At 39.3% G+C, this 18,346-nt stretch overlaps 1 protein-coding gene across 2 annotated transcripts in view; it reads left to right on the top strand.

The window, feature by feature from the left end:
- Positions 1–721: 721 nt before the first annotated feature.
- LOC148846472 (pre-mRNA-processing factor 19-like) overlaps positions 722–18,346 on the top strand; it is a 32,703-nt gene continuing 15,078 nt past the window's right edge. The window contains exons 1-7 of one of the 2 annotated variants that reach the window (XM_088953139.1): positions 722–925; positions 4,134–4,217; positions 4,316–4,393; positions 4,503–4,588; positions 4,773–4,844; positions 4,944–5,006; positions 5,992–6,078. In XM_088953139.1, coding sequence (XP_088809265.1) covers positions 4,381–4,393; positions 4,503–4,588; positions 4,773–4,844; positions 4,944–5,006; positions 5,992–6,078 — 321 coding nt within the window. In that variant the 5' untranslated portion in view covers positions 722–925; positions 4,134–4,217; positions 4,316–4,380. The remainder of the gene's footprint in view (positions 926–4,133; positions 4,218–4,315; positions 4,394–4,502; positions 4,589–4,772; positions 4,845–4,943; positions 5,007–5,991; positions 6,079–18,346) is intronic. The other variant, XM_088953140.1, reaches the window with a different exon arrangement.

Below are 18,346 nucleotides of genomic sequence, written 5' to 3'. Positions count from 1 at the left end.
AATTTAATTTTATTATTTAATGTATGATCAATCGTACATATAAAATTTAAATGAAATAAATTTTAGATTTTTTCAATTCATTACTTATTTTGTTAAGCATTCTTATTATTCCTTTTCAAGATTTCTGTCATTTTTTACTTAGCAACAAAAACAAAAAAAAAGTGAGCAGGTGCAATGCTTCAATCGAGGTTCTCAACCCGATTTTCTATTTTTATCTTTATCAAGGGCCAATCATATTGTTTATATATATATTTTTTATTTTTTTTGTATATATGCTATTTATTTTTTTTTTATTTTTAGTTTTATAGGATTGACTCGTTTGAACCAATAATGCACCACTCGAATGGAGAAGAGTGGTTCTTTTGGGGTCGATTTTTTAAAACATTGCTTTGAATTAGGGCGCAAGTTGGGTCGAGTTTATAGTCAAAGCAGGTGCAATCCTAAAATTTGGGCTGAAGGCCCAAGCCCGAACCGAACCGAAGTCAAGCCTAATTTTCTCAATCCGAGCCCAATTCATACCGTAATTTGATGTACTCGGTTTGGATTAGGTCTCGGATCGGACCCGGGTTAGTCGTGAACCCGAATTAAAATCGAAGCCCAGCCCTTGTAAAATTTCGGGCTGGATCGGTTCGGACTCGGGGTAGGCTGCCTAAGTTGCACCCGTAGTTTGAACTGTGAATCTGTGATGTAAATTGGATGCTTCCGTACCACTACCCCTGCCAAAAGAGATCAAGCCGTTAGATTACCATTTTTGAAGGGCAAAAGTGGACTTTCAGTGCAACAACAAGCGGCAAAAGAAATTAGGGCTCGTGAGAGTTGAAACTTGAGCATCGAGCCATCGACTCTGCATACTGGAGTCTGGAGTGGAAGAACGGCCGAACAGGCAAGGGAGCCCCTCCGATTCGCCGGATTAACTCCCGAACAGGTATGTTCATAATCTCTTCATCCTCTTCGTTCTTTCTCTTCCACCTCCTTCTTTCTCCTTGTTCTTTATTCTTTTTGTCTTGCTGCTGCTGTTTGGGTTGCTCTGAAACCATGCCTCTGTCTGCATACTCTGCTTCCTTTTTTCCCTCTTTCTTTCTCATTTTATATTTGATGGTCAGTATATGTTTGACAATTGCTGCGTTTTTTTTTACTTTTCATTTTTTTTTGAGAAAACGGTGCAAAATCGCCAAATCCTTGTTTGAATAATTGAATGTACAAATTCAGGCCAAACATCTATTTAGATTCTTGATTTGATGGAGCAGAAACTAAGTGAAATGCCATCGAAAACTGAAAACCAAACTTTAGTGGTTTCTTTCAACTTTGTTTCCAAGATCACATAATAGATTAGGCGAAATGTAATTGAAGACAAGCTTAAGATTTTAATGTGAAGTAGGCTCTTGTACCTGAATTGACGGCAATGGATTCATGACAGCAGTAGCTGAATAAATATAAGATGCCCGTTTTGGAGCGCAGCTACTTCTGGCTTAGCTGAACCAACTTATCAAGGCAGATGAGGTGCTGAACCAGCTTAGTCGAATACTTGAATCTTAAGCTCAGTCCTCCCAAGTGGGCCCTAGATGTACAAAGTTACATTAACTCTTGCTTGGTTATAGCGAAACTTCAACAGGAATTGTATCAACTATTTTCTGCAAATAATTTTCTTTAGACATAACTAGTACAAAGAGAGAATGATAAATGTGTGAACCTTTCTAGATAGAAGTTTGTAACTTAAATTGGGGAATTAATAGAATTATTATATTTTTTCTGACAGGATGTAAAGTATGATTTCTCTAACTTAACATAAATAGGGGTCTCAAAACCCCGAAAACATGTGCATCAAAAGGCAGCTATATAGTGAGGATTTGTACACTAAGAACAGGATGCCAGATACAAGAAACAAAAAACCTACAATCCTTCATCAATTTTTAATCTTATGTGTAGACAAAGCATCACCAAAAGAGATCCTCAAAAATCCTTCCTCGCCTTAAACCATGAAAGAAGGGAGCCTTACACCCTCCTCACCACGTCATTAGACCGAGTTTTTTTTTGAATACCCTCTTAACCACATATTCCAACACACTGCTGCTGGATGGAGAACATACCTTCTTGCCCTTTATAGTTAACCAGTGAACTATGATTCTGTGACATGTCCGGATGTTAATGTTTTCCAGCATAGGTTTAGGGAAGCACCAACTGAGGTTGAGCTCCAAAAGAATCCTACACCAGATCTCTATTGCCATATGACAGTGTGGAAAGATGTAATCAACTGATTCAATAGCACAATTGCATAACGTATAACATGCACCCTGCTTCTGAAATGTTTAGCCTCCCGAGTAAGGTGTGCCAGGTGAGATATATTCTCCAAGTTGCTGTTGATGACATAAATAAGACTTTGGAAGGAAAAGGGGAACTCCACACAACTCTGAACTAGCCCAATGCACCCACTGCCAGATTCTTTTGTCTTGCATCTCCAAGCAAGGCTTCTGAGACTGAATAAGCAGCAAAAGAGAAGATAAATCTCCGCCTACCAATCCTGGAGATTTTTCTAGAAATGTGGACACCAAATGATTTGGCCCCCTCAGACCTTGAAAAATTCATTGCAGAGACCCTTATCTCTTTATTTATTTTTGAATAGCATCAAACGGAAGTTTTATTAATACTGAAAGTGAGTACAATTATTTATTTAGGTGGATAGCGGCTAGCCACTTCAAGATTTAAAGATACAAGAAACCCTCAATTAGCCAAACCCAGAACATATTTTCTCTTGTTGCTTCATGTTTTCCTTCCCAGCCCATCAGCTAAGCAACTTGCAGCCCATGGTGCCCAACTGATGCTCGTGCTTATCTGCCTCAACAGGCTTCTTATCTTCATGAGTATATGCCTGTAAAACCAAGTTGCCTCCTGGTTGCCCTTCAGCTAGTTTGCGTGTGTCTTGGAGTCCCCTTCACTGATAACATTTGTGCAGTACAATTATTTATTTAGGTGGATAGCGGCTAGCCACTTCAAGATTTAAAGATACAAGAAACCCTCAATTAGCCAAACCCAGAACATATTTTCTCTTGTTGCTTCATGTTTTCCTTCCCAGCCCATCAGCTAAGCAACTTGCAGCCCATGGTGCCCAACTGATGCTCGTGCTTATCTGCCTCAACAGGCTTCTTATCTTCATGAGTATATGCCTGTAAAACCAAGTTGCCTCCTGGTTGCCCTTCAGCTAGTTTGCGTGTGTCTTGGAGTCCCCTTCACTGATAACATTTGTGCAGTTCAACGATTTTGTCTTTCTCAGACCCTTATCTCTTTATCTTAATGGAAAAAAAAAGATCAGGTAACACTTGACATGACATGATTATCTATAAAAAAACACTTGACACAGGATTATTATCGCACAATGGTCTATGAGCTATTGGATTGCGAATATAATAAAATTAATACATCAATAAAATATAGAAACAAAGATTTCTCTAACACTAATTGGAATGCATGCATTCCTAGTTTGGGGATTTGAAGTTCCAACTGATCCCTTTCAGTTAAGAAAATGATGTGTAATTAGATTTTGTTTAGTTCTTTGTTGAAAGGATTTCAAAACCTATAAATGTATCAGCTTTATGAATTACATCACCACACCAGAGAGTAGGAAAATAGGTGTTCTGATAATGTAGAGTAAATTGTTGATAGTATATGATTATTTAGGAATAAACATGCACCAGCTTATCAGGTTTCATGAACTTATTGTGTTTGACATCCTCAATCAATCACATTATTAGCATTAGCTCTTATATCTCAGTTTTGTATGAGGCCCTATGAGACTATGTTATACTGAAATTCGTGCATATGTTGCAATTCATATTAATTGGTTCTGTCAGAGTTATAGAATTGTAACTGCAACTAATGGAGTTTATTTGGATCTTATGTGATTATTGGAGGGATCCAAGTTCAACTAAAAAATGTGCCATTGACATAGTTGTGGATAAGGTTTCTGTTTTAAGAAGACAAACTGATGCATCAGAAATATTTCAAAATTTCAAATGAAAGTTAGCAGAAAAATGGCACAAATACTTTCTACCAGTTGTTAAGCCCATAACATCGTGTCCTATAATGGTAATAATTTATGGTTTTATATTAACCTTATTGAGCTCTTCTTTACCTTGAAGGTTCTTAGCTGCAACAACATCAAGAGCATCCTAAGTGCCAAGGCCTCTTGCATTCTGTTCAGGGACTCTACTTGTCAGTGCTTCGTAAGTATTTCCTGATTCCACCTCTTGGTTTTTGGACTTTGTGGTATTGGTTTTGGGGAGAAAATTGGATCCTGATGGGTTTTGGATTTTGGGATTAGCACAACTTTTACTCCCTTGAGCTACAAGGAAGAGGAGCTTGCAGAAAACCTAGTTTTTGGCTACAATGTTCTGTTCAAGTAACTCTCTCTCTCCCCATGTTTGTGTGTGTATACTGTATACTATTTTTTTTCTTTCTTTTGTGTGTATGTGGTTTGACCTTGGATACCTTCTCTAATTTGCTTGCAGTTTCTGGCGTAGTGCCAGAAGAGCCTGCAATTTCAAAGAAATCTGGATTACTCTTTGAGAAACGACTGATCGAGCATCATGTAGCGGTATGTAGGTTTATCATCTTGGCAGTTCTCTATTTCAGGTTGTTTGCGTTCATTCATCATTCTGTTTTTGATAAAATCATATTCTTCTGCTTCTTTTGCAATTCTCTGTCCTTGGGAGCTTTTGGTTGCTTCAATTGAACATTCTTTATATATATTTTTAATCTTCTCCCCTACGTTTGTTTAGGACTATGGGAAATGCCCAGTGACTGGGGAGCCACTCACTATGGATGATATTGTGCCAATCAAGACAAGTGGGGTGAGCTTGGGTTGGAACAAATGTTGCACTTTGACTCATGCCTATGTTACTATCTTTATTAACCACTGGTGCTCTTATTGGCATTGATTTACAATACAGATAGTAAAGCCAAGGTCCTCACAAGCTGCAAGTATCCCTGGTTTGTTAGGGATGTTTCAGAATGTATGTATTGCAAAACACTTCTGAATTTGTCTCTGTAGTTGCAATAGCTATTTTTTAAGTAATTGGGTTTGATGTTGTAATTCAAATTAGTGTTATTGTTTACAGTGGGATGCTACTTATGTGTGTATTGTTTTTGGACTAATTTATTTTTTAACTACCGTTGGCCCCTGAGAATGTTGCAGTAGTTACAAGATATAGTGAAAACCTAATGATAAGAAGGAAATGAATTGTATGGAGAACATTTGGCCTACTTTTAAACCATAATATGGGATGCCCATTTCATTCCAAGTGAATGTGGGTATGAAATCAAAGGATTGATTGTTTATGTTTGCCCTTTAGGTTAATAATCACATTGTACAGTTGCCTGTTGTTAAATGGTTGAATGATCTTTTATTTTCATTAGGTTATCATTGTGGGACCTTGAATTTCAAACTTGCACGTCCAATTATTTAAACTTGCTTGTTCATTTCAAATAATAGGCTGATAGCCTGATGGCCCCACATCGATGAAATATGCAAATTAAAACTTTGCCTCATCTATTTAACAATGGATAACTGAGGAAAATAAGCTATGGATGATGCAGTTGAACACTAAAGTAAGAGTCATCCTGTTTTAGATTATAAAGTATAAAATATTATATATAATATATGTTTTATGTCATATAATAATATTTGTAATACAATTTCAAATAAAATAAAACATGTATATGCTTATATGTATTATATAAAATATATAATATGGACTGCAGGTTAGGCCAGGCTTGAAGTATTTGGGTCCAAGCCTGGAAATGATCACCCTTAGTTTTCACTATTTTCCTAAGTGATACATATGCATTAATATGTGCCTGGATTGTTGACATTCTTGTGTAGTCTCATTATTTTAACATACCCAGATTTTCTGTATATGTCAATTTCCCCATGTTTCTTTTTCTTTTTCTTCCTCTATTCTAAATTTGTTTATTTATTTATTTTTTTGGGCTTAACAGGAATGGGACGGGCTGATGCTGTCTACTTTTGCTTTAGAACAGCAGCTACATATGGCAAGGCAAGAGTTGAGTCATGCTTTATACCAGGTAAAAATCATTGACATGTTTCATATTATTCTTTTAACATAATTATCAAAAAAATATTATTCTTTTACCATGAGATTGCTTAGATTGCTGTTTTATTTGGCAATAGACGAGTTCAAATTGATAGGCCTTCCTCTAATATTAGGTTACTTCTCCCTCAACTTCATCCTTGTTAGTCCTATTTAAAATGTTGGGATGACATGTCATGTTTCTGAACCTGATCCTAAATATCATTGAGGTGTTCCATGTTGCCATTGTTTTGTGCTGACAATTGGTGATGGTTATAGATTATGGTTACAAAATGAACCTTGAGGTAAGTCTCCATTTGATCAACTATTTGGGCTAGGTGATAATTGGTGAAGGAAATTGATATTTTAAGTTCCTTGCTGAATGTCATTATTGGTTGACTAGGGTTTGAATCCTTGTCATTTTTCCTTCTTTTCTCCATAGCTGATAGCCTAGTCAAGTGAGGGTTTGAAGAAATTTTTGAATTGGAAGACCATCCTCAGTGTTAATTTTTGTAATTAAAGAAAATGTCTCCTCATAAACAATTTCATTTGTTCAAATTAATCCTTTAGCCACTGAACAAGCTTTAAATCCATCCACAAAGCTGTTAACCTTCTATTTAATAGGAAAGGCCCATGTACAGCCTATTAGGTCTCTTACCAATAGGGAGATCTAGAGATCAACCAGATCTCATGTACCATTCTTAATGAGAGCTTCTATGTCCTCAGGCATCGCCTCTTTCTACTTATTTTTTAATTGGTGATAAGTCAGAATTTTAGTAATTACGTATAACAGATTGTAATAAATAAAGATGGTGCCATGGCCTTGCAACCTATCAGTGCTTTCTTCTATGTATTCGTGTTACTACGACACATTCCCCTAGTACGACTGACTTGTTTGGCCTAGGTATCAGCTATATTATTAGCTGATTTTTGCATGCATGCCTTACATCCATCTGTCTAACTAATCACCTTGCTTCTTGTATGAGACATGTGTATTGCCAAGGACCTGGTATATCATTTAAGAATCACAATACTTCTTTGACACTAGATAGGACAGTGATACCATTTTTTGATCAGATGCGACAGAGATGCCATTCTTAATGAGAGCTTTTATTCTCCAATTTTGTGGACAGTTGGAGAATTTGGATTAGGGTCCACACCTTTTAGATTTGATAACATGTGGATTTTACATCCTTCTTCCTCCTTTAAGGTGATGGCTGCTTGGTTGAAGGATAATGTGATTGGGGGATAGGAATGTTACAAATTCATGTAAAAATTGGAGACATAAAAATGATCTGAAAGTTTGAAATGAAGAGACTTCTGTGTCATCAGGGGAAAAGGTGGAACTATTTAACCAAATTGGTTTAGTAGATAAAATGGAGTTGGAAGAGGGAGAAGACCTAATTTAGGAATTGTAATTGACATGTTAGTGACGTAGAGAGGGTGATGAATAGGGGTGTTCAAATTCGATTGATAAACTGAAAATTGAACCGAACCAAACCGAATAAGCTAATTCGGCTATCGGTTTGGTTCGGTTTTTATTTTTTAAAAAATTGGTTTTCTGTTTCGGTTTGGTTTGACTGATATTTTCAACCGAACCGAACCGAACTGAAAACTGAATTATGCTGTTATTTAGTTAAGTATATTTAACATTAATGTTTTATTTAATACTTTATGCTAATTAATTAATATATTTCCCAATGAACAATTAATAGTAGTTAGTTAAAACCTAGACTCATTATTAATTGTTTATTAGTCATTAATTGTTCATTAATCATTCATTATCTTTGAAAACGGCGAATTCACCAATTCCCCATTGGCATCTTTGAGACTATTTTGGATTTTAATTAATAATAGCTGATTAATTAAAACCATTGGGCTTTGGGGTCATTTTAACTTTTAATTAATAGTAGTTAATAGTTAATTAATTAAAACCATGGGGTTTTGGGGCCATTATAACTTTTCATTAATAACAATTATTAAATGCTTGTCATTTATGTGGAACCAGGGTCCAACCGAACCGAACTCGGTTAGGGTCAGTTTGGTTTTAAAATATAATTTGGTTCGGTTTGGTTGGAGGAAATGGTAAAACTTAATAGTCGATTAGGCCCTTGGTTTGAACTGAACTGAACCGAACCGACTGATTGTACATCCCTAGTGATGAATACAAAATTCTTACACAATATGCCCAGTGGAAGGAAGAGAAAAAACCTTATCTTGGGACTAATGCAAGACAGAAGGGTGATTAAGATTTAAGAGGAGATTAAGCATTTCCAGTCTTGCATTTTATAGCATTCTTTTAAACTAGAGCTTAGGTGATGGCTAGAAAGACCTTTTGCCAATGAATGTGTGGATTGCAGAAAAAGGCAAGGAGAAAAGGGTTTGATTTGCAAATTGGATTTGGAGAAGGTCTATGATTTGGTGGATTGGGACTTTTTATTGGAAGTATTGAGCATTAGAGGATTTGGAGAAAGGTGGTGCATGTGGGTTAAGGGCTGTATCTCTTCATGTCACTACTCCATTCTAGTAAATGGGGTAGCCAAGGATTTCTTCCCCGCAAAGAGAGGATTAAGACAAGGGGACCCTCTTTCTCCTTTCCTTTTCACCCTGATAGTTGATGTGTTGAGTGTCCAGATTACTAGAGCCGGTGCTAGAAATTTGATTAGAGGGTGGAGTGTAGGGAGGGAGGAAATAGTTGTAACCCACCTTCAATTTGCCGATGACTTGATTCTCTTTTGTGAAGGAGATCCGGAGGAGTTGGAAAATCTAAAGGTCTTGGCAGAGAATTTTGAAAAGGTCTCCAACTTGAGAGTAAATTGGAAGAAAAGCTGTGTAGTTGTAATTAATAGGCAAGAAGGTCAGGTGGCATCGTTGGCTAGATATCTAGGTTGTGAGGCAAGTGAATGGCCCCTTAAGTATTTAGGCTTACCTTTGGGAGGAAATCTGAGGTTTGTTAGCTTTTGGTACCTAGTCTTGGAAAGATTCTCAAAAAGACTAGCGGGTTGGAAAAAGGAACTACATTTCTTTAGGGGGTAGAATCACTCTAATTAAATCAACTCTAGCAAATTTGCCAGTGTACTTTTTGTCTACCTTCAAATTGCCTGTTAAGATTGCAAACCAGATTGAAAAAATAATGAGAGATTTTCTGTGGGAGCCTGGAGATACCAAAAAGGATCGTAGGGTAACCGGTAAAATGGGAAGTGGTGTCTAGAAAGAAAGACAAAGGGGGTTTAGGGATTGGAAATATTAGAATAAGAAATGCAGCTTTGTTAGGCAAATGGTTATGGTGGTTTCCTAAGGAGCAAGAGAGTCTATGGGAGCCTGGAGATACCAAAAAGGATCGTAGGGTAACCGGTAAAATGGGAAGTGGTGTCTAGAAAGAAAGACAAAGGGGGTTTAGGGATTGGAAATATTAGAATAAGAAATGCAGCTTTGTTAGGCAAATGGTTATGGTGGTTTCCTAAGGAGCAAGAGAGTCTATGGCATAAGGTGATAAGAAGTATTCATGGAATGGCAGCAAATGGATGGGACACTGGACTCGACCCAAGGGCTTCACGTTTTTCCCCGTGGAAAGATATTGTTGGTATCTTGTCTTTCTTCTATTCTTTCATCAGGTATGATGCTTGTGTGGGTCATAAATTTCTTTTTTGGGAGGACTTGTGGATTGGGGAATATCCTCTTAAGGATAGATTCTGAACCTTTATTCCCTTTCTTTAAAAAAATCTAATTTACCTCTTCTTTTTGTACTTCTGGGGATTCTTGGGATCTGGGACTAAGGAGAGGTTTGAGGGACTCAGAAGTGGAGTCAGCAATTGATATTTTTTCTCTTATAAGTTCAGTTTTTCTAGACCACTTTTCTCCGGACAGTAGAGTTTGGGCAGAAACTTCTATAGGTAGTTTTTCTTGTTCTTCATTTTTCAATGCTTTGGTCCTTCCTTCTAACTCGGGTTCCTCTTTTCCTGTTAAAGAAGTTTGGAGCGCTCCAGTCCCCCCAAAAGTAAGGGCTTTTTGTTGGGAAATGATTCTCCAAAAAATAATACCTTGGAGGTGCTTCAAAGAAAGAGACCAAATTGGTGCTTGTCACCTCATGTCTGTAGCTTTTGTTTGAGGAATGGTGAGACAGTGAATCACCTATTAATTTCTTGTCCTTTTAGCACTCTAATTTGGGATTGGTTCTCCTCTCTCTTTGGTTGTAGGTGGGATCCTCCCACAAGTGTAGCGGATTTATTTGACGCTAACCTTTTCTGACAACCAAAGAAGAAAGGAAGAGTGATGTGGAGAACAATGAGGGCAATCTTGTGGGCAGTATGGGAAGAGAGAAACAATAGGATTTTCCAAGGGAAAGAAAAATCAGCTCTTGAAGTTATTGAAGGGATCACCATCAAGGCAGTTCATTGACTGAAAACTCTTGATTTGTTCAAGGATGTCTCTACAGATGATTTGATTAGAAGCTGGAATATTTTAGCAAGATCTTCTACTTCATCACCTACCATACAAGTAGTTTGGACCCCTCCTTTGCAGTGTCATGTCAAACTGAACTTTGATGGCAGCTCTATTGGGAACCCCGGAACTTCTGGAATAGGGGGTGTGTTTAGAGATGTGGAAGGAAAAATCCTAGCTCTGTATTCTGGTCCAATAGGTGTGGGGGACTTGCTTAGAGCTGAAGTTTTGGCGCTCCTCCAAGGGCTCAGATGGGCCACAAATTGGGTTTCCAACAGTTGGAAGTGGAGGGGGATTCAAAATCAGTAGTAGGTTGGCTGCAATCAAACAGTTTGGGAACGTTGTCCCTTAGACAACAGGTAAGGGAATTATTGAGCCTCACAAGGGAGCTGGATGCAAAAGTGTATTGGTCTAGGAGGTCAACAAATGCTTTAGCTGACGAACTAGCAAAACAGGGGGTGAATCGGGAGTTTTTGTTTTGTATAGTGTTGTAAGTTTTTTTGTTATTCAGGGGTCACCTTTTACTTTGGAAGGTGACAGTTGTTTCTTATGGTTTTATCTAATGAAAGTTACCGTTTCCTATGAAAAGGGGGGGGGGTTAAGAAGGCAATTTTTGACATGAGTTGAACCTGAATCAGATAGTTATTATGGCTTTTTATCAGGAGTGTTGAGAAGTAATTAAGGAGGTTCTCATGAAGTTGTTCATGGATTTGAGTTGTTGTTTGATGGTAAAAAGAAAAGTTTTCATTAAGAGAAAAAGGTTAGTACAACAAAAAGGTGTTAAGTAGTCACCATCAACAGCCTAATAAACTTATTCCAACCTAAGAACCAACTACAGTTCTTAGCAAGGGTCAACTAGGTAAAGAAAGAATGCGACTTTGTCTTGTTCATTCAGAAGAGGCCCACTGGAAATTTCTCAAGTAGTTCTTAGGCCAATTGGCCTGGTAACTAGCCTCTACAAGAGAAGATGAAAAGTTATTTCCAATAGGCGCAATGTAGTGTTAGACTCTAATTCTCTCTCTCTCTCTCTCTCTCTCTCTCCCCTTTTGAGGTCCCAATTTTTGCATAGTATTTTGATGGAAAATGAAGTAATGGATGACATTCAAACCCCAAGAAAAATGGTTGAATCGAATCTATACACTCCTGGCTGTCTAGGAACAATTCGTATCCCATCATGCTTTTTTTTGACATCGAGCCCATGTTTATTTGGCCTTGTTTTAAAGCAGCAGCACATGTTTTGCCATGCTATCTAGGTTTTGTCTATTGTGTAGTGCCTCACTGTTTGTGAGGTATACATGTATCTGTACCTCTCTCTCTCTCAAAAAAAAAAAACTAAAAAAGGAAAGCCTATGGTTACATGGAGTGCTCTTTCCTTAAGTAGATTCTAGACTAGATATACTTTGGGTCATTATAGATAAATTGGATTATGGGGTGTGCATCTTCAACCCAGTCCCCTGTCCTTTATTGTCATAGTGATGACAAAAAATTTGGAGACCTAATGAGAGACCCCTTCATGGTCCTTTTCCAGTAACAACTGTGGGTTGGACCTATGTCTCCCAAGAAGTCTATTGTTTGGAAGCCTATTTGGAAATTATCAAATAGGTGGCAATGTATTATTTCAGCAAATTAGAACGAACTGGTGTTTGTCTCCTGATGTTGGCTTCATCTGTTCTAAGTGTAGGGATAATGTAAATTACCTCTTTATTGAATGCCCTTTCACTTTAAATGTGTAAGCATAACTCAAATAAGAGCCTACTGTGACACGAACAGTTCTGCTAAAATTTCACTTTTCCCCATTACTGGCTTTGTATGTAATACCTTTCATCATAGCTTTCAAGGTGAGAAGGTGAGGCTAGGTGACAGGGGGTGGTGCCTTGTTGACTAATCGCCTAGGCAGGTGCTTGTGGTGATTTGTGGGGATTGGGAGAGAGAGAGAAAGAGATAGAGAGGTACGGTTGAGAGGGAAAAAATGTCTATTGGCAGCCGCCAGTTTTCTATTTATATTAACTTCATAAAAGAGTATGAAATTACAAGTATGCCCCTGGCGGCATATCCTAGAAATAAAATAATAAGAAAAAGGAAAGAACAAGTAATTGTAACTGTAACAACAACTATTAAATAAGCCTTACAACACTCCCCCTCAAGTTGGGCTGAAGATGTCTATCATGCCCAGCTTGTCACATAACTCATTGTGCTGCGAGCGCGGAAGCCCCTTTGTAAGGACATCAGCAAGTTGTTCCTTGGAGTTGACATAAGGGATGCAAATTTCCCTTTTTTCCAGTTTCTCCCTTATGAAGTGTTTGTCCACCTCAATATGCTTGGTCCTCTCATGTAGGACTGGATTGTTGGCGATGTTTATTGCAGCCTTGTTGTCATAGTAAAGAGACATAGGATTATGAACAACAACTCCAAGCTCACTTAGGAGGTTCTTTAGCCAAAGGACTTCTACCACCCCATGTGCCATAGCTCTATATTCAGCTTCTGCACTTGATCTTGCTACCACACTTTGCTTCTTGCTCTTCCAGGTCACCAGATTTCCTCCCACAAATGTGCAATACCCACTAGTGGACTTTCTATCATCCACTACTCCTGCCCAATCAACATCTGTAAAGACTTCCACCTTTAGGTGATTGTGTTTACTGAATAGTAGGCTTGTTCCTGGATGTTTCTTCAGGTATCTAAGGACTCTCTCTGCTGTCTCCATGTGTGGCTTCTTAGGAGAGTGCATAAACTGGCTCAGAACTCCAACTGAATAGGCAATATCTGGACGGGTCATGGATAGATAGATCAGCTTTCCCACTAACCTTTGGAACTGCTTTATATCTTTCAGAGGTTCACCAATACAGTCACCTAGCTTGTGGTCCGCATCCATAGGAGTATCTGCCGACCTTGCACCTAATTTACCTGTATCCCATAATAAATCAAGGGTGTATTTCCTTTGAGTGACAAAGATACCCCCTTTTGAACGAGCAACTTCGATCCCAAGGAAATACTTTAGGAGTCCTAGTTCTTTCACTTTAAATTTGGATGCAAGGAATTGTTTCAATTTCTGTATCTCTGAATTCCAGCTCCCTGTAATGATGATATCGTCTACATACACTATCAATACGGCAACCTGCTCCTGACATCTCTTCACAAACAGTGTATGGTCAGACTGGCACTGTTGGAACCTCATCTCTTGTACTGCCATGTGAAACTTATTCAACCAAGCTCTTGGAGACTGTTTTAAGCCGTAGAGAGACTTCCGTAGCTTGCACACCTTGTTTTCACTTCCCTTGGCAGAGAATCCAGGAGGTTGAGCCATGTATACCTCTTCTTCCAAGTCACCATTCAGGAAGGCATTCTTTATGTCCAGTTGACGCAATTCCTAGTCAAAGTTAGCAGCTAAGGATAGGAGAACCCTAATTGAGTTCATCTTAGCCACCGGAGCAAAAGTCTCATCATAGTCAACTCCATATACCTATGTGTACCCTTTGGCTACTAGTCTTGCTTTGTACCTTTCAACTGTTCCATCTGCCTTGTGTTTAACTGTGAACACCCATCTGCACCCCACGGGTTCTTTTCCCTCTAGAGGATCCACCAATTCCCAAGTCAGATTTTTGTGGAGGGCATCAATCTCCTCCTTCATGGCATCTATCCATTCAGGGTATTTTAAGGCTTCTGCAGCATTCTTGGGAATAGAGATGCAGTCAACTGTCGATAGGAAGGTCGGTATGAGGGAGAGATGTGGTCATAGGAAACAAAGTGGGTAATGGGGTGTTTGGTAGTGCAAGACCTGACTCCCTTTCGTTGAGTAATAGGGATGTCTAGGTCGTCCACAGTGGGAGTAGGGTTAGGGGTTGGGCTTACCTTCTGGGAGTCTGATGATGTCAATTGCTCAGTGTTTGGCTGTTCCACATTTCTATCACAGTGCTGATCTCTCCGACGAGTACGTTGGAAGACACGAAAGGGAGTAAGGTCCGGAATAGAAGGAAGAGATACCTGAACTTGATTCTCTTCTTCCACACTACGACTCTCCCCCTGAGGAGGAGGGAAGAATGGCTCGGACTCAAAGGACACGTCCATAGACACAAAGACTTTACGACTAACTGGGTCAAAGCACCGATACCCTTTTTGAGAGGAGGGGTACCCCAGAAAAACACAAGGAATGGATCGAGGGTCTAACTTACCTCGGGATGGAGACAGATCATGGACAAAGGCCTGACAACCAAAGACTCTCATGGGGATGGAAAATAAAGGAGACTGAGGGTATAACAACTGATGGGGGGCCATGTAGTTCAGTACTCTGGAGGGCATGCGGTTGATGACATACGCAGCTGCAAGTATAGCATCCACCAAAAACCTCCTTGGGACATTCATGTGTAACATCATCCCACGAGCTACCTCAAGAAGATGTCTGTTTTTCCTTTCTACAACACCATTTTGTTGTGGTGTTCTGGCGCATGAGTTCCTATGAATAGATCCGTGGGAGGCGAAGAACTCATTGAGCTCCCCATGAAAGTACTCCTTCGCATTATCAGATTGGAAGATCTGTATTTCAACATGGAACTGTGTAAACACTATCCTTTGGAAGTCTTTCATTATCTTCGGAACCTCGTCTCTGCTACGCATAGGAATCACCCATGTATAGCGAGAGTAATCATCGATCAATGTGATAAAGTACTTATATCCGCCCTCAGAGATTACATTGGTAGGCCCCCATACATCAGATTACACAACATGTAAAGGAACTTTTGATCTTTTATTGCTTAAGTGAAAAGTTGTTCTACATTGTTTGCTCAACTGACACGTTTGACACTTGAACTCTGACACTGAACATGACTTAAACAAAACTGGAAACAAACATTTTATTATGTCGAAAGAAACATGACCTAAACGACTATACCACAAGAAGATTTGACTCTTATTTGACTGACTATGCGACTCTGAGGATGAAACCGAGAGACCAGCTTTGTTGTCAAGAATGTAGAGACCATCCACTAGGCTTCCTCTACCAATCGTCCTCCCAGAAGTTAGATCCTGAAAAACACATGAGTCAACAAAAAATGTCACACTACAATTCAAGGAGCTTGTAATGCTACTAATTGAAAGCAAGTTTATGGGAAGCTGAGGGACATGCAATACACAATTCAGGTTAAGGCCATGGGGAAGGGCTATGGATCCTTGACCTGCAATGGAAGAAAAAGAACCATCTGCAAGTCTCACTCTATCCCTTGACAAAAGGCTATAAGACTGGAATAAGTTAGGCTTACCGGTCATGTGGTTGGAAGCCCCTGAGTCAATGATCCAAGGGGAATTTGTAGGAGTGACATGGAATGCAGAAGCCATATTACCTGAAGTAGATGCAAATGAAGTAGAAGGGAGTACCAGTGACTGAGCTGTCCATTTGCTGCAAGGCCCTACCATAAGATTCCAGGTGCTCTCTGAATGAATTCATTATATATCCTTTTTGGGGTCAGACTTATTAGGGTGGTCCTGGGTGCTACCGGCAGTTTGAGTGTCTTGGGTTGCCACATGTGCTGTGCTCATTTTCTTCAAATGACCTTTACCCTGTTCCTGATTCTTTGCTGCCCACTTGGGTTTCATGTGGATGTCCCAACAAGTGTCACGAGTATGTCGAGAATGCCTACAGTGGGTACAGAATAGCTTATCTTTATCATCCGCCTTCTTAGTGTCACTTTTCTTTCCTGTTGAGCTATTATTCATTCCAGCCAAGGCAACTTGTTGCTCCCCCTCAACTGTAACCATCACATTCCACTTGCTTTCTTCAGATTTGGCAAGGGAGTATACCTCGTGAACCGTAGGCAACTCTTTGCTTCCTAGGATCTGCACCCTCAACGGTTCATATGCATGGTTCAGTCCCAACAAAAAAGCAAACACCCGTTGCTGAGACCAACTTTCTGTGGGCCTTAGCATCATCATCGTGCTTCCACTCTATGGCCTGATAATGGTCCAACTCCTTCCATATGGAGGTAAGGGCTGAATAGTACGAGGACAAGCTACTGTTTCCCTGTTTACATGTTGAGGATTCAGCTTGCAACTGGTAAACCTTGGCGTAATGCCTTTGCTCAGAATAGGTAGTTTTGGCCTGTTCCCAGATCTCACTGGCGGTGTCTGCCCACATGAAATTCTTTTTTACATCAGGTTCCATGGCTGCAAGGAGCCAAAACATCACCATACTGTTTTCTTGGTCCCATCTATCATGTTCAGCCGTCTCACCCTTGGGTTCCTTCACCCTTCCATTGATGTAACCAGCTTTACCCCTTGCCGTTACATAGAGTTTTACTCTCTTAGCCCACTCTAGGTAGTTTAGCCCGTTTAAAGGGGTAATTGGCATGGAAAAAATCATGTTTTCACCTCCCAACCCCACTGTGCTGCGGGTTGGTGTAGCCCCTGATGAGGTTAATTCATGACTTGCCATTGAATACTACTAAAAACAGTCCAAATATCACCCAACAACACAGCCGCCACAATTAGAATGTGAATAACTCAGGTTTTACTCCTAGAAAGTGAGCAAAAGAACACTAAATATTGCTGAGAACACAGGGAATACTGCTGAGAACAAGTGGTTCAGTCAACACAACGTCCAAACAGGACAATAAACCAGTCCGGTAATCGGTTCAGCACAACCAATATAGACATTACAATCAGTCTGACTTTAGTTCACACACTCTAACCATCCAATATCCAAACGAACAGCTATATAATCAAGGCATGAACCCTACGCACCATTGGCCAAATAAGGCTGAGACACACTGAAGCAAAAAACACACCTGTTCAGCACTTGTACGAAGGTGTTAATCTGAACTTGACTTCACAGCATCGAACAGAGGAGTTTGCACCAGCATCACCCTTCTCCGACTAGGGTTTTCCTGCTGTTACAGCCAGGAAGAAGGAATCACAAATCTGCTGCCAGAAACTGCTAGGGTTTCTGCAGAACCAGTCGCCAGAAACTGCTAGGGTTTCTGCAGAACCAGCCACCAGAAACCTGCTAGGGTTTCTGCAGAAACTGCACGTTCAAACACTTTTAAGAACAGGACAGGAGGGATCATAGATTTTTTTCAACCCAGAGAACCTGCTCTGATACCATGTTGTGATTTGTGGGGATTGGGAGAGAGAGAGAGAAAGAGAGAGAGAAGAAGAGAGAGGTACGGTTGAGAGGGAAAAAAAGTGTCTACTGGCAGCCGCCAGTTTTCTATTTATATTAACTTCATAAAAGAGTGAAATTACAAGTATGCCCCTGGCGTCATATCCTAGAAATAAAATAATAAGAAAAAGGAAAGAACAAGTAACTGTAACTGTAACAACAGCTATTAAATAAGCCTTACAACAGTGCCCAAGCGATGTATTTTTTTTTTTAAGTAAAAAACATATATCTTAGGGTAGTTCCCTAGGTTCCATAACCATATTTCCTTAATAATTGTCCATAAGTTTAATAAGAAACGTATAAGCTTGCTGTTAGAGTCAAGGTTCAAAGTATTGATACGTATCGGCCCGTATCGGATACGTATCGTGTCGGAGCCTTCTTGATATGCCCCTACAATGCGTGTTTCTGGTCGGCAAAAAAGAGTATTGATACAGGCCGATACGTCGATACTTTGAGCCTTGGTTAGAGTATAAAAAATCAACATATTCATAAGAAAAAGAAGAAAGAAAAGAAAATGCAAAAATATGGGGGCTGAACCCCTATGTTGATATAGGAAAAGAAGAAGGAGGAGGATTTTGAATTCCTTGAGGGTTATACATCATTTAGCAATATTTGTGTTGGTTAAACCTTAACAAATAAGAAAATAATAAAAGGAAATTAGTATATAAACATGCAA

This window comes from Nelumbo lutea, chromosome 7, assembly GCF_056320005.1.
Source record: "Nelumbo lutea isolate HS-2025 chromosome 7, American lotus-T2T, whole genome shotgun sequence".
Classification (NCBI taxonomy): domain Eukaryota; kingdom Viridiplantae; phylum Streptophyta; class Magnoliopsida; order Proteales; family Nelumbonaceae; genus Nelumbo; species Nelumbo lutea.
Note: the sequence above shows the minus strand (reverse complement) of the source record. Positions and strands in the feature narration are given on the sequence as shown.